The sequence below is a fragment of the Chinchilla lanigera genome, unplaced genomic scaffold (assembly GCF_000276665.1).
Source record: "Chinchilla lanigera isolate Chin_1 unplaced genomic scaffold, ChiLan1.0 scaffold00038, whole genome shotgun sequence".
In the NCBI taxonomy this organism is placed as follows: Eukaryota; Metazoa; Chordata; class Mammalia; order Rodentia; family Chinchillidae; genus Chinchilla; species Chinchilla lanigera.
Genome location: NW_004955439.1, coordinates 9,543,260 through 9,565,816, shown reverse-complemented (window position 1 = coordinate 9,565,816; position 22,557 = coordinate 9,543,260). Strand labels below are relative to the sequence as shown.

Sequence of the window (22,557 nt, the reverse complement as noted above, 5' to 3'; positions counted from 1 at the left end):
TGGCATTTGGAGAATCCAAAACCCACAATCTGGATAAAACAGGAAGATAAAATAAAAAGCTGGGGGGGTTAGTATATTTTATGCAGATTTGTGGGTTCTGTGAATGGTGAGATAATTCACTGATCGATTACCTATCTCATTGTAAAATCTAGAAAGAAAGAGGATGATAAAAGTCTGCCATGAGTCAGACTGGTGGTTGTGCCATCGACTGTACGGAATCCTTACAGGCACATAGTGTGATCTTTGCTGAAAAAGACTGAATGAGCTATGTGCAGTTAAACAAAATTTTGGTATGGTTCAAATATTTTATGCTCTGAGATTTATTTATGTTTTCCACTTAGAAACATCTCTTCCAATTGACTACCAAAGAATAGGGATTGTAATGAGTAATTTCACAACTACCCTGAGGCAGACCAGGTGCAGGCCTACCTAAATCATGGGCAATTTTCATCATCCTCTTGGGGTTCTAGAACATGTGCAAACCAGGAGAACAAGGTACCTGCTATTTGGACTGCTGACAGAGGGTCCAGGCTGTGAGACACTACATTTGCCTCGTGGCTGTTTGCAATGAACAGGGGTAAAGAAAGAAGAATGTTCAGTCCAGGCAAATAAAGACAAGCTACTGATGAAAATTAAACTAAAAGTGGAGCAAAGGGAAAACAAATCAGATGAAATGATCAGTGTCCACAGATCAAGGAAACTGGCTTTTCTTTTGGTAGAGAAGTAAAATAAATTCACACCTACATTATTAATGACTCCATAATTAAATAAACAAAATAGTTTCCCCACTTTTCATGGTAAGAAAATGAATGACTCGATGCTCTTCAAGTGGCTCCGTGCATTCCTTGGTAATATAAAATGCACTTTACTCATTTTTTTTCAGGTTTTAAAACACCGAAGTAATATTAATTTTTTTTGGTAGTACTGTAAGCTTGTTATTTTGCTAGAAGAAGCCCACCAAATTACCTATGCTGGTTATATAAGGTTAAAATTTGAATAGAAAAGCCAGTATTCCTTCACATTCTTAAACTAGGATCTATAGGAAACTAGTGAATGTAGTAAAAAAACAATCCTAAAAAGGATAATACATTTGTCAGCATAGAACATAAGTGTATATAACAAAAATGTACAAATGAAATCATTACTTCTAAAAACTAAAGAAAAACAGAATGAATAAAATCATAAAGCCGGACAAAAAATAACAAAACAAAACAAAAACCAAGCTTCTAATTACACAGAGAAATCAAGATATAGAGGGTAGCAGGGCCAAATTTGTCTTTTCATCCTCACTGTGTGGCTGTCAGGCAGCCCTGTGACCAGCCTCGTGGTCTGGGTGGGTCAGCTTGAGTTGGTGTCACATTAGGACCCCAAACCTTCAAGACCACTACTCAGAAGCCTCTTTGCTTGAGGATCAACGGAACCTCCACTCGTCTTATCAACTCAGTGGACTCATGGGACGTTCAGTCCGTCCACCTCTGGCCTAGGCAATTCTGAATGTGGTCACCCATCTTTGTGAGGTGGACGTGGCAGTGGTGGCTTGAAGGAGGGAGCCACGAAAGGGCCACATGAGCAGTATTCTTGACATGGTCATGTGAGCAAGAAAAATAATTTTCCTCCCCACATACCAACCACACACTGAGCCCTGGTTCTTTTAAAAAACAGAATTGCTCTTCTCCATTCCTGAGCGCATGCTGGAAGGGCGCAGGGTGGGAAGCTGAGGGAGCGCTCTAAAATGGTGACAGCCCTCTCCTGCCTGGGGGGGACTCCTGTTCTGAACCTGTGGACTCCGTGGTAGACACAAATACTGTCATTCCCTAGTGTATGCGCCCGTGGGCCACCTGAAAATGACCAGTGCAAAGTTACCGGTTTCTGTTTGTTTGGGGTGCTTCTTCCTGACGTAGGACTCACAGATCCTGAGGTGTCCAGTTCATCAGCAGAAGACCAGGAAGACAAATCCTGTGGAGGAAAAAGATTCTTCTAACAACTCTGGGTCCCAGAGCTGTGGGAGATCTATGTGCTTCCAATGTGTTTCCCACCCCATGCCATCATCAGGCCATCTCCACCATACAAATCAGATCATTTGGAAAAACAGAATCAGAACAGCAGCTAATTCTTGCAATGAGTTGGGATTTCCTGGCTGTGAGTTTGGTCCTTGCGGAAAATAGTTACAGATTTTTTTGTACCTTTATTACTTCTTGGTGACATGGATGTGAATAATATGAGACTGGGAAGTAATGAGAACTGTCTTAGAGCTGTAGGTCCCCAAGGCGAGAGATGAACCCATTTGTCTAAGTTAGAAACAAATGATAGCCGTTCGGGAGTCTGTCTTGTAGAATCAGAGAAACTCTACCACCGCTGTTCAGAGTCGACGACTCCATAGCACCCTTACAAGATGACAAAGCACTGTGTGTTCCTGACAGGATTTCACAACTGAATGTCTGAAATCTTAGCATTGCTGGGAATGCAATACTATAATAATATGGTAGATTTAAGACAAAATGTAACAATACTATAATAATATGGCAGATTTAAGACAAAATGTAAAAAACAAATGAGCAGAGGACTATTTTCTACGGAGTAATTACTATATAGTACATATAGGGAGAAGGCATGCCTTACATGCTTGAGTACAAAACTCATCCACAATATTTTGTTTGCTGGCAGTGTAACTGAAAATGTGTGAGTTCTTAAATGAACAGGGTGAAATAAAATGCCGCAGCAGCGGCGGCAATAGAGCTGGCAGCAACAATTACAAGAGATCTTTCAAATTTAATGGAATCAAATGCAGTGTCCTGTCACAGAGCTTTACGAGTCTGCTGTTTTTATTTTGAGAGAGGACTTAGAGGAGCAGTGCTGAAAAGCAGACACTACTCTGACAAGTGCTGCATTTGAAGGCTTTGTACAAGCCGTGCTTCCCAATCCTGCACGAAATGTGACACCGTGAAGTTTGGTGAGGACTTACCTGTTGACTGCTCGACATGTCCAATGACTTCTCCAGATCCTTGATGTGATGACTGACCTCCTTCAAGAGAAGTTTGAGCCGGTTTCCAATGACATGAACTTTTTCTTTGGCTTCTAAACAGTCAGTGCCTTCAGCATTGACCAAAAGTTGGCAAGACATGTCTTGCAGTGAGGTCACTTTGAGTTGGGACTCCAACAGCTCACGTCTTATTTTCTATGTACATAAGAGGAAAATTTTTTCTAAGAAGTTCTGAGGGACCACTTTCCCATAGTGAGGAATTACAGCTAAGCATCAGAATGTGGTGTGCACACTCCAAATAATGCTGAAGCCTGCTCACAGGGATGGGGGCTGTGTTCTTATCGTGTCTTGGTCAAAAAAGAAAAAGAAAAACAAACACAAACAAAAAAACTCTGTAGGACCTCTGAACTACTCTGGTCTAACTTTTTTCATTTGATGCCTTGCTCACAGTATCGTCGGCTTTTCTGTTGGTAGTGGTCGTGTATGTGAAGGTGTACTTAAAATGTATTCTTCAAATGAGACATAAGATCATTTTTTTCAAATAGAAAAATAAAACATTAACATCCAAAGCAAAATTCGAGTATGTCTAGGTGTGCTCTGATACCTGGTCAGAATTTTAACAAAAGATCTAGGGTGATTCATCATTCATAGCTTAATACCAGAAGACAAACTTGAATAAAAATACAATTGCATATATTTCCTCAGCTTCTAAATGGTTATGGTATTGAATTCAAAGCAGCCAATTCTAAGCAATTCACTAAGCAAGTTTTCCAGTGAATTTAGCCAATTCACTAACCAAGTGTAGGTTAGTGACTCATAAATATTAAGACATAGCATTTTAAAAATACAGAAAGCTATAAAATTTAAAGCACTTTCTCCTAATGGAACTCAAATATGCTTCCTTACCATCGATAAAAATCACTTAAATATGTTACACTTTATATTGTCCAAGATCCTTGTATGAAAACCTAAGCAGTAAATTTTCATTTGAATGTAGTCCTAGAAACAATTTCTTGTTTGTTTCTTTCCTTTTTTTTTAGCATTGGGGTACCCAGTTCTTTTGTTTGTTTGTTTGTTTTTAAATTTTAAGACAGGGACTCACTAACTCACAAAGTTGTTCAGGCTGGGCTTGAACTTGTAATCCTCCTGCCTCAGTCTCCCAAGTGCTGGGATTACAGATGTGCAACTATGCTTGGAAGTTTCTTGCTTCTTGACAACAGGTAGGTTTTGGTGTTGCCAGGTAATGAAAATAAGCTGACTCCTTGTGTTTCCTTCTTAGTTTTTCTTTCAGAAATACTTGTGCAAAGGTTAATGTGTCAGATGTTATATCTAATTCCTCTCAGAAAGACTTAATTGTCTCTATTGTAATACCTACCAAATAGTATGCTTTAGGGACATAGATATAAAATATAAAGTTTAAATTAAAAATAAGTACATTTTTAAATTAAAAATAAGTACATTAAAAAAAAGGTGCCTTACCAAACACAAGCTAACAGAAATTAAGGATGTCTAACATTGGTACCAGTAAGCAATGGCTGTCTGCAACTTGTTTCACAGTGACTAAAAACTGTATGAGTTAAGTCAGAGACTTGGGTTGAGTGTAGGTTAACAGCACAATTTAGAGGCAATGCAGCAAAAGTAAAAATATGCACCCCTCTGAAAGTAACTAGACTGTCCACGTTCTTACCATCAGCTGCTTATGATGATCTTGGAGTATTTCTGCATCAAGGTGAGAATCAATAGGGATAATTTCATTTTTTCTCCTGTCAATATTCTCCAGCATAAGCAGTAGACCATGGCTCATTTCATGGAAATCCTACAAAAGTACAGAAAGCATAAAATAACTGTGGGTAGTAAGTTTTCCAGAATGTATTCTGTTCTTTTCAGTTGCTACCATTGGCAGACATATATTGGTGTTAAGATCAGATACCTGACTCCATTCTCAGGCAGTCTCTAGTGCTGTTGTAGGTATCTGACCAAGAGTTTATCTTCTTACCAAAAACGCTGTATTTATTACTGGGGGGGGGGTATGGCAGAAATTTAGACACACAGTTGGTATCAAAATACTTAATTTCCAAAAAGAAGGTAGTGTTGATAGTCTGGAAGGAATTAACTCTCCCCTTGTTTTTTTCTCTGCGTATTCAAATTTTCCCAACTTCTAAGGCCTGGGGCTGATCCTGTATCCCCTTCGTTCGTTCACTTGTTCATTTATTCAACACAGATGAGGTGTGATCAAACATGGTGAGTGTTTAAATTTAAAAAAATTATTACAGTAAAAGATACACGGTCACTAATTTCCCTCCAAATATTCTCTCTTACTTCAAATACACTTATCCTACCGCCACTTTCTGCCACAGTTCTGGAAGTCCTCTTTTGTGAGTGTCTTTACTTGTGTTGTTCTGACTGCCTTGATGTCCTGATCAATTCAAAACATTTACCTTTCATGATCATTTTGACTTCAGGGAAAAGACAGAAGTCTCATGGTACTAGATCCAGTAAATAAGGTGGGTGAGGGCACACTGTAATGTTTCTATTTGACAGACATCACTGTAAATGTTTTAAATCAATTCAGGACATAGAAGTAGGCATGACAGCACAGCTACAGACACAAATAAAGACTTCCAGAAGTACATCTGAAAGTGTCAAGAATGACAGAATAAATGTGTTGGAAGTAAGGAGAAATATGAGGGGAATTAATGGCAATATGTCATTAGGGGAATATTTTAAAATACTAAACATACATCATATTTTTAATCACACCTTGTAGCTACTGAAGGTCTCCTCTGGGCCAGACACTGGTAGGAGTGGATATAATGGGTTCCAGATCCTTCCCAGTCCTGATAACTTCCTGCCTCCCTGAATGCATCCTGACTATACTGGATTCTTTTCTGTCCTAAAGGCACTGCATCCTTTTCTGTTTCTGACACATCCCATTCACTGTAGCACTTTCATAGCAACATCCTTCCAGTAGAAGCTCAGAGATGCACAGAACTCCCCTGACTACCCTCCCAAGGAGGCCATTCTCAGCTACTACAGGTCACCTATGTCTATAGGTATCTTGATTAACTATTTCTTTCAATTTTATGGCACGTGGTGGAAACAGCAAATAATTGTGGAAGGAATGGATGGATAAAAATATGTAATGCTTTGATGTTCAAGAAATATCTATGTGCTCTACAAATATATATTGAATGAATAAATGAATGAATGAGTCAAAGAAGGAATGGCAGGGCTGAGACAAATATGGGGCATAGTCTTTTTTTAACTGGACAGATGATGAGATGTAGAATCTTTGAATTCTAGTTAGATGTACAGGTTCTCCAGTAAAATGAAAAGCTCAGAAACATAATCTCACTCAAATATTCCTTTGGGGAAGCAACTGCACTCAATTAACAGTGACACTGTTTGGCTCCACGGAACCACCTGCCCAAAGCCCCACCGACCTGGCACTGCATGAGTGCGTCCTGTAGCAGAGACCGCCAGTCCTCCAGTAAAGAGCACACCCGATCCCAGCGCCCGTTCATCTGGGACAAGCGATCCTGCAGGTCCCGGCTCTCTTTACTGTCAGCCTGAGTGAACTCAGAGCTGCAGAGGTTGATGGAGAGGATGATGGCTTTGCGGTGGTCCACTGCTTTCTGTAACTCCTAGAAGAGAAAGGAGGACACTTTGCCAAAGACAATAATGAGAAAGCATTTGTTAAAAAGGTAGTTTAAGACCCTTGAAAGTGTTCCACTCAATTGAAAAGATCCTAACTACAACTTGCCTTCACAGGATGGATAGGCAAGAGATGGTGGGTGTACCTTACTGACAGGGATGCTGTGAAGAGGAGAAATCAGTTGGGCGACACTTGACTGGGATGGATCTTAGGAAAATATGGTGTAGACTCAAAAAGTCCAAACAGAATGGTATGTGGAACACAGATCCACATGTTTCAAGAATACATATGAATGATTAAGTATTTCAGAATGGTTGGCACGGCTTTGAGGAAAGGGATATAAAAGTCAAGGAGGGCTAGAATAAATAAAGTGAAAATAAATAAAGCAGGAAGCAAGATGCGAACCAAGGCATCTGGTTAACTCAGCCCTTACAATTCGTTGTTCAGTCACAATGCAACACAAACCTGGTTCCAATAGTTTTGGGCAGCAGAATACCTGCTCTTCTTTTTTTCATGTCATACATGAAATTCATTACACCAAGGTAGGCCAAGCTGTGTGGTAAGTCAGAAGTGGTGAATTTAAGAAGGCAGATTCCAGGCCGTGGGGCTCCCGCCCTCTTAATCTGTGACACAGTGTTCTACAGGCCCAGGACACTGCCTAGTCACAGGCCACATTCTTGTAGGGGGAAGGGAACAAGTTGGGCATTTCCTGAGCTATTCAGTTTAGTTTGATTTCACAACCAAAGTGGGTGACTGATTTTGGTTTTGTGAATTTCCAAAATGTCCATAACTCAATTTCAAGGTTACGAGCACATCAATGTATACTAATTTTTGTGTGTTTGGTAATATTTAAATATCCATGGATCAAGGTATGGTAAGTAATAGTGGAAATCACATTTACCCAGGCTGTATTTTCTTAAAATTTTTCACTAGTTCTGTTATGTTCCCAACTTGAATTAACTTTACTTATCAATAGATTCTTAACATGCTGCACTATAGATTCAACCACAGAAGCAGCAGGGGATCAAGAGATACTGCAGAAAGTACTTGGTTATTCCATAGATTTATCCACAGAGAATACAGACAGGAAGCATGGAGAACAGGGCAGAGAAGGGCAGCTTTTCCTTACCATGCAGGCTGACGCCCAATGTCTTACTTTGCTGCCTTCATCCTTCTGAGCTCTCAGATTCTGCCCTGCACTGGTTTTAGCAACTTTTCAGGAATTTGTGTATAAAACAAGGCTGCCTAACTGATTGGGGGACTCCACAGAAAAATGTATTTTATTATGTAAATTCTATAGATTATAGCTCCCTTCCAGTGCTTTGTCCAAAAATTCATGGGGCTGGTGCAGACTTCTCTAAAAGATACAACTGTGGACATATCTGTGGGGAAGACTGATTTGTCTCTCTGAAAAGTTAAAGAAAAACAAAACAAGCCTCCAAAAGCAAGCCACAAAAACATCATCTCAAAATAAATAGCATGTACTAAAGTCACAGAAACACAGGAGCAACACATGTAGTTCTGAGTCCAGAGATCCAGGGTAGCTACACTCTGAGGAGGAGCACATCTTGATGTTCTCCAAACAAAACCCAGGAGCTATGGAGCTATCAATAGAAACTGAGCTCTCAGTCCATGGGTACACACCAGTTTCCCCATGGGAGTGCAAGTCAATAGCTGAGCTAAGAGGGATTGTTAAGATCCAGGGCTGCAGTGAAGGGAAGTTGTACTATATCCATCCAAGCCAAAATCAAAGGTGAACGTATTTCATAAATACTCACTAGTCTTGTTTTGCTTGATCTGTTACAGTAAAACTGCTTTTGTCACTGCTGTAGTCAATTTTGGAAATTTTGCTAATGTAAGAAAATCAAATGATATCACAAGGTTTCCCCTGAGCTCACACAGATATAGTATCTGAAAGGATTTCTTTTCAGTTTTAATAGAGATGTGCAACACACTGCTCATACTTGTATTTACCTTACAAACAGATTGCCTAGGTCACAGAGGTGTCTGGACTTTTTTATGAAACTCACTGACCATTTTATAAAACACCAATTTGCTAAATTATGAGTGATTGTTTATGTCGTGGAGAGCGCTACAACACGGTCTACCTTTCTGCCCTGCTAAATCATCTCAGCACATAATTGGACTTTGGATGGCAGAGGGAAAGGCACATTCTTGTTCAGTTTTGCTAAACGCCTGCCTTCCCTGCTGCTGTGTGAGGGTAAACCATCTCAAGCTAGAAGTTTCTAAACAAATGTTACGGGTGGTGGCTTCCTCGATGGGAAACGTAATGGGCACCTACCTTGAGCTTCTTGATCTGGAGCTCAATGGTGTGGATGTCAGTGCTGAGCTCCAGGCGCTGGAGTCGTTCCAGTTCCTCCTCTGTCTCTCCAAGCCAGGTCCAGATGTTGTTCAGGTCTGAGTTGAACTGCTGCCACTTCTGGAGGTTCTGCTTCATCCTCAGCTCCTTGCTCAGGGCCTGGGCCTGCAGGAGCTCCCATCGGTCAATCACACCTGGAGAGACAAGCACAGAAGAGTGAAGCATTTTGTCCAGCTGGAAAATGCTTTAAACATATAGTGGTGGCTCACTTTAAAGAGCAACGCAGTCAGATACGGTGGTGAACACTATAATCTCAGCACTGAGGGAGGCTGAGGCAGAGAACAGCAAGTTTGAGTCCTACCTGGGCAACTTAGGTGAGACCCTGTCTCAAAATAAAAATAAATTAAAAAAATAAAAACAAAACCAAGAAAGGTTAGGAATACAACTCAGTACAAAGGCCTTGGGTTCAGTCTCTGGGAATGGGGGAAAAAGAAATAGAATGAACAGTAACCCACTGGACATTACTGCTGTCTCCTGTAAATGACAGCTAAACAAGTACAGAGGCCGTGTTTTTCCTATGTGGCTCTTCTAAGGAGAAGGGAGTGTAAAAATAGCTGTGAGGAACTTAAAGTAATAAGCAGTCATGTGCCTGACGAAATTATTCCATTCTTGGTTCTTTTCTGCACCAGGATGTTGGGTGCACACACATGACAAGCTGATTCAGCCCACTAGAGACGGTGCATCAACATAACTGCAACATGGGCAAAACCACTGTGGTGTGCTCCTCATGCCTCCTCTGTCATGGGAGATCCTTAGATGGTGGCAAGAGGGTCCGAGGATCGATCCCCTAGAAGGAGGTGAAGCAGCACTGTGGAAGTCGGGTGTGATAAAGTGCTTCAGGATCTCACACGTTGCTTTCTTGAACTGTGTATGATGCACTCACCGGCTGTCTGGGCCTCGGTACTGTTCAAGTTAACAAAGCCAGGAAAGTTCTCCTCTTCCTCCTTCAGTTTGTGCTCCAGTTTCCGCACTGAATCTATGCTGCCGCTACACTCGCCCAGCAGTTTCATCTGTTTAGACAAGAAAAACAGCCCTCACCACCAAGATTCCCACCAGGGCAAGAGCTTCTGGGAGGACATCTTTGTAGTTGCTCAGAGGAGTGCTGACTGTATAGTAGTCCTCTGCGCCACTCTACTAAAAATAAGCAAAGGCCAGGGCTATGCTATCTCAACAGGTGATGTGCATTCACAATCACAAAAACCGAAGCCTCAAAGTCAGATTGTCCACAGAGGGTTGGCACGGGGAGCCCTCAATATTTCCCTTAAATTCACAAATCCAAACAGATCGAACTATTCTGGGATGGAAATCTCAGAGCCCTCAGCTGCAAAGCAATACTTAACTTTTGGCAAGTTGTTCCCTCTTCCTCTTTCTTAAATTGAAATGTGGAAACATTAATACTACCACGAATCTCATGGGAACATTTCTGCACTGAATATTGAAATACTTAAAAGCATAAAGCAATACTAATGCCAGTTGTTTTAGGAAGAGATTTAAGCAATGTAGAATAGGTATCAAGAGATTAAATTCTACAATCGGGGAAAACTAACAAACCATTTCTAAGATCATCTGCAAAATTCAAAAGTAAAAGAATAAATCATTTTGAGGCTTTTCTGCTATACAGACCATGCATTACAGTTTCTTTCAAACTTCAGTTATCACAATGGTATCAGGTTACTCTGATGACTTTTGACTGAGGTTAAGTGCAATCTCAATGGTATAACCATGGTCACCATCAAATTATATTAAAATTATACTCGGATTTTAAGAAGAGGTTTCACTATAACCTCTAGTGAGAGAATATTAATCATGAGAGTATTAATGTCAACATATATTGCTAGAGCAGCTCTCTTCCCTGCAGTAAAATATCAGTACATAAAAATTGTGATTAGACTATGGGAAATTAATTTTTCTTTCCTTTTACTAAGAATCTATTTGGATGTGAAAGAAGATATTAGACAGGGAAGAGATTTATTTTAAAATTCTCTTTCTTAAATGTATGTAGGAAGTAGATACAGGTATTTCTCTGAGAAAAAATGACCGAGTCAGTAACTAAAATAGTACAAATAAAGTTCTGATAGACATTATCACACAGAGCTAATATCTGCTGAAGTAGAATTGGTAATATACATAATTCTTTGCTGTCTTCCCTCGCAATTCCTCTTGTTTGCTTTACACTGAGATCTGTTTAGTTCAGAGTGAGCATACCAAGGAGCACAGGACAGGGCTAACGCAGTCTCCATGTCAGAGCACTTGCCTAGCACGTGTGCAAGACTCTGGCTCCATCCCCAACACCGTAAACAAAACTAAATGAAACAAACAAAAAACTAAACCAAACCAAACCCATACCAAAACCCCAGAGAATTCTAAAATATTTCCAAGGTCAATAAGTGAATTGAAAACCCAGGAAAGGAACTAAACAAAAGTCCATGTTTAGTAACCTATTAGCTAAAATCTGCTGCTTCAAGGATAACCTTGGCCAAAAACTATTAGTTGAGCTTGGAGAAATGCCTGATGACCTTTGGGAGCCAAAGCATTTTGCTGCCCTCAAATAAATGGATCTCACTAAGACGATATTGTACAAAGGAACAGGCTGATCGTTACAGTGTTTCTCCAGGAAACGGAGCAGGTCTACTCCAATGGTAACTTCAGAGAGCAAGGCTTTGTTCTGCTCAACCATGTCCACGCGTTCAAGGGCACCGCTATTTGGTGGCCTCATAAATCCCTCTCACTGCAGGTGGACCATTCTTTGTCCCAGAACTGTGACCCAGGAGCAGGCTGCTCAGGACACTCACATAGCCTTTGTAGCTGGAGTCCAGCTCTGGCCCCGTGGGAGTTCTACTGCGCAGGACATTTTCAGTTTGCTGCATCTGGAAGCGGCTGTCATCCAGGGCTTTGCCCAGTTGTTGGATCTGTGCCTCCAAGGCGCTGTGGTGCCCTGCAGTGCCAACCATAAGAATCGTTACTGCCCATACTGGTTATTCAAAGCTTGACATTCAAGAAGTTTCAGAAGTTATTTCAGTGTGGCAGCATGGAAAGGGTGAGAGTGTAGGGGATAAAGAAGCATGTTTAGTACCACTGTGCTACAGCGTTAGACTTGGAGGAGGTTATACTGGCGAGTGTGCTTCCTGCGAGTGCCAGCAGAGTGGGCACTGCAAAGGGCTCTGTTGGGTCTCAGCAGCCTGGAATGCCTGCTCCCTCCTCCAGCCTCTACTCTGGTCATCTCAATTCTGTAAATAATGCCAGGCCTTTTAAAAAATCTGAAATGGTATCTGCTACTCCCCAGGAAGTAGAAGCAGCTCCTTCTGTGGTCGTGTAACAAGCAGTGGAAGATACAACTCTAATTTATCTTTGTGTACCTTGTGAAGATCTGATTACCGTGTCATTCACTAAAGGCATGAATTTGAGTTAACCAACAAAAGATTGTCTTAGAGTAGACCTGCCTGGAGAGATCAAACTAGCAGAGACTTGCTTTTATCCAGCCTGAGGGGGAAAAAAAAAACCTAGGAGAAAGCTCAGATAGCAGCACTTCTGTCCAGGTAGGTTCTTCCTCATTGCCTAGATCTTTGCTCATTCTACAATTTGAGCTGCAAAATTACAAGGTGTGTGTGTGTGTGTGTGTGTGTGTGTGTGCATCTGTGTATTATAGCCTTAGAATTGAACAAGATCAATGATCATTAGAATGGAGTTAGCCCTGGGTGAAAGCAGAACAAACATTAGTAAGTAAGCTTTATTCAATTTATTTATTTACTTTAGAAGAAAGCCCTTTTAAGTACACCCATAAGGTGTTTCCTACTAGGACCTGCTTGGCAAATCAGCTGTCAATAATGCTACCTCATTTTGGGTCCTCTGCTTGTCATGAACTAGTAATTCCGTGAGTCCTCACCGCATTGCAATGCTCCTCACCATTCTCCAGCCCGCTGACCCTGAACTACAGTTTGTCTCTTGCAACACTGAGCAAAACTGGTTCCATTTGTCTTTAATTCTTCTTGCTTTAGGAACAGTTCTATCCTTAACAAGAAATCTAAGGTCAAGATAGAGCAGAACACATTTTTCATTTCCAATCATTTTCTCAAATAAGACTTCCTAAACTAAAGTGAAATATTTTAGGTGGGCATGGCATTCCACACCTGTCATCCCAGACCTCTGGGAAGCTGGAGCAGGAGGATCTTACGTTTATGCGCCCCCAGTGCAACTTAGGCAGACCCTGTTGCAAAGCAAAACAATGAAAAGGGACTCGGGGTGCAGCTGAATGTGAAGGCCCTGGATTCACTTCCCAGCACTTCAACAAAAAAAGATATATGGTATTTTTAGGTCTAGTCTCCTCCTTTGTCTTACATGTGATCTCGGAGATGAGGCAGATGCAGAGTATCCCCAGGTCACTTACCCAGCCAGAGGCTGGCGGCTACCCCACAAAACTGGCCCTCCCAGGGCGGGAGCACCCGGGCAGAGCCCTGGCTTTTCCCTGTCTGCTGCTAATGGGCACCAGAGGTCTGTACTTAAGGAGGGTGATTGCCACTTGACAAGTGGAGAAGTTACTTCATTTTGTTTGATTATTTCAATCTTATTCTGGATTTGGACCAACCAGCTGCTTTGATCTAGTACAGCAGGAAGAGAGGAAGATTTATGCCTTAGCATGCATGAGCCCCGAAGCTGTGAGCAATACAGCAGCTGTGCTGAGAGAAGAAGGTATTACAGGGCGGGGATGGGCTCGCTGGCTTTCCATGCCTACCAGAGGTATTTCTGATGGCATTTTCTGTGAGTTTTACATAGGCCTCAGGGCTTTCAGGGATCACTACATCTGCAAAAAGAGCACAGTCTAAGTTGGCAGCTAAATGCTGGAAGCCTTGGTTCTCTTGTGGCAGGAAAATAACTTGCCTAGGGAAAAAAAGGAAGTTAGTCATTTTAGACAGATGGCTCCCAGGCACACAGAAGAGTGTGCACATGCTCACCAAAGGCTTCTAGAAATGGATCCTTCTAGGAATTCACGTCCACTGGAAGTGTTTTGAGCACTCACCTATCCTCACTGAAACCCAGTGGGTGCCTGGTCGCATTATTCCCATTTATTGATAAGAAAACTGACATCCAGGGAAATGAAGTTACTGATCCAAACTTAAACAGCTAGTAAGTCACAGCAAAGGGACTTCAACCCAGATTCTAGAGTAGCACTCCTCCCTGGATTTCTGTGAACAACACATGCATTTTTATACATTTAATAGCCATATTAGGAGAGTGGTAAGTAGATGAAATTAATTTTAATGCTAAATTTCACTAAACCAATATATCCAAATTATAACAAGTTATCAACATAAATATTAATATTTCACATTCTTTGTACCAAGCCTTTGAAATCAGGGCACATGTGTCATTCCCCCTCCTCTTTGAGCCCACCACAACTTGCAGTCAGCTTAGAGCTTTGCTGCTTGTGTGGCTGGTGATTACATACCAAGCGGCACTTGTTACAATGCCGTATGCCTAACTCTTAGGTGTCAATAAAATAGAAACACAAGAAATTGCTTTAGTTTTAGAATAATGTCATACGCTTGAGAATCTAGCTTTGAACTCTCAGAAACAAACAGAACTAGCCACAGATGACCTTTTAGAGAAAGTACATGGTTCAGTTACAAGTGCCGCACATCAGCTTCCAGTCATTTATTCCATGTTTGCTTGCCTTCCGTACAGTGATCTTCTTCCTTTGTCCATCCCTTTGGAATACATGTTGCTTGGAATTTTGTCCTCCTTGTTGCCCTTATGCACTTTCCCTGTGTGCTTCCCTCCTTTCACTTGGGGACACTGACCATTTACACATGGAGAACTACCTAATCTATTTCTAGGTCCTGACTTCAGACCCACGTATCTACTCCTGGATAATTGCATTTGGAAATTTTACAAGTATCTCAAAATCAGGCCTAACTTAACTGTACTCAGCATTACCCATGTCTTGCTGTCTTGCCTCCCTCCTGTGGCTGTCAGGGCCTAGGAACATACGCAGCTTCTGCCACTATGCATCTCTGTCTCAGTTCCATCACTCATTCTGGAGGTGTCTTCTTATGATTTCCTGCCACTTCCATACTCCCTCAGTCTGGTGCTGCCTCTTTAGTTCAGGCCACCGTCCTATCTCTATCCTGGATTATAAAACTTTTCCATCGGCATTCGCTGCTTCCCTATGTGCTCTTCTCCTGCAGTGTCTGGACTGAAACAATGTAAAGCTGTGCCCCTGATCACACCACTTCCCTCCTGTGACCATGCTGTGGCTCTCTATTCCCTTTGGAATAAGAGCCAAACTCCTTTTTGTGGTGAACAGGCCTCTTTGTGACCATCTCCTTTACCTTTCCACCCTTCCCTTAATCTACTGTACACCACCCAACCTCTGATCTTTTCACAGAGATAGATGGCACTCCCCCTCTTCTCCTGAACATTGCCTCATCCACATGAGTAACCGCTACTCATGCCTCTCGTCTCAGCTCAAAAGTTTCTCCCCTGTAGCCTCCTCCCAGTCCCGGTGAGCTGCCCCATGATTACATTTCCACCTCACCACATGTTCATCGTTATGGGAGCATCAGGCATTTTGCAGATGGTGAATTTGCTTAGCTGATATGTTTCCAGCACAGTAGCACTCCCTGATTGTTTTCCTCCAAGCTGGTATACAGGAAAGGCTCTTCCCTACCTGATAAGCCAACAGCTCCCCTGAGGTAGAAATCCTTCTCTTCTTGGCCTTCTTCATCCTCGGACTGCAAAGTTCTGGACACTGCGGACTCCAGGTCACGACTGAGGTCATAGTCATGATCCCATTCCAAGGGGATGGAGTCCACGCTTGCTGGGGTGTCCCGTCCTGACCGTTCACTGCGCAGGGGCTGGGGGAGTGAGAGGGAGGGGTTGGAGGAAGGCTGGGGGGAGAGCACACCGTCCACAGATGGGTCCTGCCAGTGCAGGTCTGAGAGGGCCGCAGAGTCATCGAGCTCCAGCTCCCGATCAGAGAGGTCATGCTCATCATCCGGTAACTAGAAGGGAAGTCAGGCCAACTCCGTTACTGCAGGGCTCAGGCTCTCTCAGCCTGACAGGCACTACCTCAGCTGATCTATCATCAGCAAGGTGATCTACCACCTGTCTACAATATGGCAATAATTTTAAACTTCTTACCTACAAATACATCAGAATCTCTGATCACTTCAGAAATGTCCTATACATTAATCTATATAAGTCTTGGTTTTATCTCTAGTAAAATAGGGATACTATTAAGACCCACTTCAAAGAACTGGTAGAAGATTAAATAAGCATGTAAAGGCAACTAATACCATGCCTGCAACAGAACAGGCACACAAGGGCACACATCAGGAACAAAAAGAAATTACTAGAAAAACATAAGCCTGTCCCCTTTAATCCCAGATAAAAAATATATTGAATGATAGAAGATTGCAAATATTCTAATAACATATATACAGATGAGATGCAATTATGGTAGAAAAATGGAAGAAAAAATTCACCTAACATTACCTCATCAGAAGAGTAACTGCTTATATTTCTCACTCCATCTCCCTATTTCTTCTTTATGTTCCATAGAAGATACACGACAAATACTCTTCTCCAGTTTTTATGTATACTAACTCATCTGATGACCAAAGCAATCTTTCCAATATTTAACCTTCTGTCTGATTTATTTCACTTAGTATTATGATCTCGAGGTTAAATATCCCATGGTTTCTCTTCTGTGAGAAACTCAAAATATAAAGAAAGAGCAAAATGAAAGATTATAGGAAATAGGCAGGCAAGGTTTGTGGAGATGGAAAGGGGATCTGGAGATGGAGGTAGACACGAGGGAGGAGAGCAGAAGGGAAAGTAGAAAGGGTGATTGAGATAGGTCTATCTACCAGTTCCCTAAGAGGAATGTAAGTATCATGCATCATAAACATACACTAATAAAAGAAAGAAAAAACCCCGTCCCTTCTATGAGATAGTTACTACTGTCATTAAGCCTCTTTACAGGTGAGAAAACTGAGCAAGAAAGGTGAGGAACTTGCCCAGTGTGACACCGCCAACATGTGTCAAAGCTAGGATTGAACACAGGTGCCTGGCTCTGGGATCTGGGCTCGCACCCATGTGACTATGACAGCTACTCTCACACAACTAATTCTGTCTAGGTTTCATGATGTTGAAAAGTCTTAACGTTACACACAGGCAGGCGGATCAGTTTCTTATGATATCTTTCCACGCGCCCGAAGACCTCCTGGCAGTAGCGGCGGAGTTCATCCAGCTCCTCCTCGATGACTGCCGCATCCAGAGGCTCACTCTTCTCTATTAGCTGCTCCCCCTGTGCGATGATCTGCTCAATTTTATTGTGGTTCAGTGAAATTTCTTGCTGGAAGGCCTAGGAAACACAAATCCCTGCTGACTTTTTCATGGTTCTCCTTGATACAAAAGAATGATAAAGTACATACACTTCATTATGTTAGAAAAACCGTGTAGGGCAGTGATGGCGAACCTTTTAGAGACTGAGTGCCGAAACTGCAACTCAAAACCCACTTGTTTATCACAAAGTGCTAACATTGCCATTAAAACTCAATACTGAAGTTTTAGTTTAGAAAAAACAACTATTATCCAGTGCTTGGCTGCTGGGTGAAATGGATTATGTGTCGAAAGAGAGGGCTCTGGGTGCCCACTGTGGTCCTTGTACCACGGGTTTGCCACCACTGATGTAGGGGACATGTGATTTACCTTATACAGTGACAAGCCAAGAGGTTATTACTCGTTAAAGTAAACCATATAATTGAAAGCAAAAGCAGGAGTCAGAAATAGAAGCATTAAGATTCTCTAATCAGAAAAGAGTGAATGGTAATAAGACTTACTACCCCCATCAGTGTGGGTAGAGAATAACAGAAAATTATTCCAACATGTTATCAAACTAGTAGCACTGGTGATTCCTGATAAAAACAGGGGATAAATGTTCTGATTTATCATGGTATAAATTCAATGTCAAACCTGACTAAGGGAACCCATTCAAAGGACAAAGCCACAGATTCTTCTCAGATAATTCTTTTTGTTTTGGGGCATAAGCATGAAAACTTAAAGTGATAATGATGTTAAACCAAAATCTGGGATTATTTATAGTCACTCTATACAGTTTGAAAGAGTTACCTCCCTAGGGGCAAGTTTCAAATGATGCGTTTTAATTCAATATGAGAGTAGACTCTGGGAGAGTTGAAATTGTCCAGTGATGAAAAAGACTATCATGGAAAGATGGCGGGTAGTAATGAGAGCCATGACCCAGCCAGAGTCCCATAGGAAAAAAATTCAACTATAATTTGGTAGAAATTTCCAGTTGAAGAACTGGCTAGGAGGAGTTGTGCTGGAGAGGAAGGAATGCAGAGGGAGGAAGCACTGGGTAGAATAGCAGGGTTACTATTTTATAATTTCTCTCATCTTTAGTAATTAAATTGAGTAACTTTCTTATTTTTATTATAACAACCAAGAGATTATGAACATAATGGATATTCTTCAAAAAGTTCATCTATGAGAACAGAGGAGTTTAATTGAGTGGTGCATATGTGTTTAGCATGTGTTATACTCTGGGTTCAATTCCCACTACCAAAAAACTAAAACCAAAACCAAAACCAAAAAAATCCATCCATCTGTAGTGGCAAGAAAACTTCATAAACCATCTTGCAGAGGTTGTCAACTTATTAAACATCCTACTTAGGAAATCCTTCTGTCTAATGTATATTTACATTTATAGCTATCCATGATGACTTATTTTGTGAATAGTATAAAGGGTATTGAAATTAACTTGGCACCTATGACTGTAGGAGATGTAGAAAGAAATAACATAAGAAGGCTGCTTTGTTCTAGAACTTGGGATTCAAATGATCTAGGTTCTAGAAACAAACCAGAAGAAATACAGTAATGCAAGAAATTCCTAAAACCCTGGTAATTGAGTTACTATTTAAAAGTAAATACATTATGGTAGTTGTCTCTATGTAGGGTTCTTTATTAATGTCTTTTATATCTCATTTTTTTTGAAAGAACATTTTAGACTTTCTTTACATTGATGATCTTTATACTGATGATATGAAAAGTAATCTATTACCTTGAGTTGTTTTATTTTAGCTTGAACATCACACTCAGAAAAATGTTCAATATTAGTGAGCTGCAGATCCATCTCTGTCAGCCAGACCAGAATGCTGTCCCGTGCTGTCTCAAACTCCTCCCGTTGGCTAATAAAATGCTGGGTGCAAAAGGAAGATAATAAAAATTAAAAACTCTACATTAATATACTGAGATGTCACAGCCTATTGCAGTGTACTGCTGAAAAGTCATTTTCTCTACAAGCCATCTCAGCTGCCCCACCTATCCCTCCTCTCTTCCCAACCTCACATCGTTACTGACCCCAACCTCACACCATTACTGACATTAAGATTCAGTACTGCTGTCCCACAGCCCAATGCTGTCCTCTGGGCTCTAAATTATGGATGAGCATAATTCAAACCTTGAGTCTGCGCAAAATGGAGGTAACACGCTTTTGCAGGTTGTCCCATCTCTGGTTGCCTTCGTGAACCATCTGTTTGAGGCTGCACGCAGAGTCAGTGCGGTTCTCTCGGGCCAGCCGGCGGTACTGTTTGTTGATGAGCTCCAGCTGTGTCAGAGTCTCATGGACCTGTCTCTGGAAAGCCTAGGGCCACAGATGGGTGAGTTAGCATGGATCATTGGTGAAGGACTCTCAGGCATAGCCAGGTTTTCATACTGAATGAAGACACAAATGACATCTCCGCAGGCCCAGGGAAAAGACAGTCTGATGACAGTGTGCCTCGCATATGAAAGCAAGTTTACTTAACTAACAGCTTGAGGAAAGTGGTGGATCAATGAAGATGAAAAACATGGAAAGTGGTAGTAAATCAATGTACAAATAATTCTCACTGAATGTATATATTAGTATATAGATGTATGCGGATACACATATATACATAATATACAGCTTTTAAAATAACCACTTGGAAACAAATTTTACCGCCGTATAAATGATCACAAAAATATCAATGTGAGTTTGAAACGTTTCATATTTTTGGTGCCAATACTGAGAAAAAGATAATCTATGAGAAAACTCTTGGGGCTGGGGATTTAGCTCAGCGGCACAGTGCCTGCCTGGCAAGCACAAGGTCGTGAGTTTGATCCCCGGTTCCGGAAAAAAACCAAAAAAACCAAAAAACAAAAAGACAAAAAAACAAAAAAACAAAAAAAAAAAAAAAAAAAAGAAAGAGAGAAAACTCTTTTATTTGTAAACTATTTAATTTTCTAAATTCCCAGAAATCATCTCATTTCTGATGTCCATTAGGAATAAAAGTAAAATCTTTTTCAGGAGGCTCTCTAAGAGGAAGCTGTTAATAACTCTTAAGAAGAGCAGTTTAGTAAAACACAGGTAACTTTCCATTTAAAAAATATGGAACATGTCCCATTTCTTTTCTCTTATCCTCATGAATTATTCACAGTTTTTCTAAAACCTCTTAGAGTTAGGGCGCCACTTTTCACAGCAGTGGTTATTTACTTTCAAGGCCACCTTACAGTTTAGAGATTCTGAAATAAAATTACTCTTCCTGTTTTGGCTCTCAATGGGGAAAAGCCTTAGCATAAGGATCAGTTTAAAATAAAGTTTTTATCTTCTGAGGTGCTTTGTATGATTTATGACTGATTTTTATCCTAGCATTACATGAAAAATTTTATAATCAATTATTGGTTTGTACTCATCTACATAGCAAAATTGGTTTCCCTTGGTTCAAAACAGCGTTTCTGTGCTATCTATCATATTCCTGCTTCCTAAATGGTTCTCTTCCTGAGAGTAGCTTTCAGAGCTTGCATCCTAGAAAATCCAATCCTCAGTTCTATAAAGCTTTATTTTCCCTGTGAAAGAGTATGTGTTTGCCCACTGGGGTGATGGCATGGCTTCCAGAGCAGGCACCCCAGCACACTGAGGTCCTTCCAAACATCCATGCTATTGGAATAAGTAGCAGTGTCCTTAAACAAAATTTTTATTTTGTGATTTATTTTTGTCTCTTAAGAAAATTAACTACTTGCTTAATGACAAGGGATAAACTCGGTCATTATAGAAGCTGACTATATTGGTAACTTCTGCTATAAAAGATGAGTCTAAAATAGCATCACAGAGGATCTCTGATAATCTGCTTTGTAGGATAAGCCAGTTATAAAAGGTTCTGACCTTCAGGAAGCTGAATGTAATAACACATGGATAGCAGCACTTCCACTTTCATAAGTCCACAGTGGGATGACCTGAATCTACTGCTGTTCACTTCTAGAATCTTCAGATAGCTATCCTACTATGCCTCTTAGACTTTAAACCTCATCAGAACAAAAAGCAAACTTCAAATTTCCCACAACAGGCCTCAGTAAATGCCTAGTGAACTAATTTGAAAAGGTAAAACAATCCAGCCAGTCCAAATGAATTTGGCTTTTGTTTTGTTTCTAAAACCCCGAGGAGAATGGAACAAAATTCACAAAGGGACAGAGAGAGAGAATGGTCAGAATGCATCCAAAATATCTGCTGTCAGTATAGATGAGTACACCTGTACCCTTGGCTTCTCAGTGGAAACTGAAGAAATTTCAAATTAAAAAAAAATGTGAGGCTCCATGTGAGGCTCTGTCAAGGGACTCAGAACATCAGAAGCAGCTGAGAAGTCAGTTTCATGATATCCCAGTGGTAAAGTGGCCTCAAGATTGTACAACTAGGGAAGGTACTAGAATCAATTATTGAATGAATCCTTTATGCATATAATTACACCACTGCTACGTTTATCTCAGTGTAATTGAGCAGTCTGGATGTCTCAAGAAGGGTCCTGCTCTTTGTTGTGTAATTATAAAAGGATTTATAGTAGAAAGATTTTATTCAATTCTGGAGCCAACTCTTATCAATGATTAAAGTTCTTCAGACACACTTTAATTAGATAAAAAAATCAACAAAATATATGAAGAAAGTAGATTTGTATAGTATTTAAAACCATCATATTGGCCCAGGGATATAGCTCAGTGGTGCAGCGCTTGCCTGGCAAGTGCGAGGCCCTGAGTTGGATTCTTGGTACCAAAAAAGAAAACAGTGAAAAAAAAGACCAAAAAACCCCATCATATTTTAATCTCAGAAAACCAGGTTGGGGGCTGGGGATTTAGCTCAGCAAAGTCGTGAGTTCGGTTCCCAGTACCGGAGAAAAACCAAAAAAAAAGAAAACCAGTTTGATTTTGAAGAATTCTGAAATGAACAATAATGCCTAGAACTTTTGGAGGGAAATCATAGATCTTGGTTTCTAACAGAATTTCTCTTTACTATTACTTTATTTGCAAGTCTTGGTAATCTAAAATTAAAATAAAGATTTCCCTTATGCCTTCTTTGCCTACTTATGAGGTATTGCTAATGGTGGCTACAAAGTCATACTCCAGCTATTTGAACAAATAATGTGTGGGCGGACAGTTAGTTTGTGTCTTGGAACATCAACCACCAGCTGGCTACTTTAATAGCAAAGCAAGCATTGAATATTTGAAATTATAAATCAC

General features: G+C 40.8%; 1 protein-coding gene across 3 annotated transcripts in view; it reads right to left on the bottom strand.

The window, feature by feature from the left end:
- Nucleotides 1-22,557, bottom strand: part of Syne1 (spectrin repeat containing, nuclear envelope 1) — a gene marked incomplete in the record, with an annotated part of 442,886 nt that overhangs the window by 8,296 nt on the left and 412,033 nt on the right. For 2 of the 3 annotated variants that reach the window (XM_013517312.1, XM_013517313.1), the window contains 13 exon segments: nucleotides 500-558; nucleotides 1,864-1,956; nucleotides 2,963-3,175; nucleotides 4,668-4,796; nucleotides 6,424-6,624; nucleotides 8,938-9,149; nucleotides 9,899-10,025; nucleotides 11,808-11,950; nucleotides 13,745-13,813; nucleotides 15,680-16,013; nucleotides 17,186-17,377; nucleotides 19,094-19,231; nucleotides 19,493-19,675. In XM_013517312.1, the coding sequence (XP_013372766.1) occupies nucleotides 500-558; nucleotides 1,864-1,956; nucleotides 2,963-3,175; nucleotides 4,668-4,796; nucleotides 6,424-6,624; nucleotides 8,938-9,149; nucleotides 9,899-10,025; nucleotides 11,808-11,950; nucleotides 13,745-13,813; nucleotides 15,680-16,013; nucleotides 17,186-17,377; nucleotides 19,094-19,231; nucleotides 19,493-19,675 (2,093 nt within the window). 3 annotated transcript variants of the gene reach the window in all.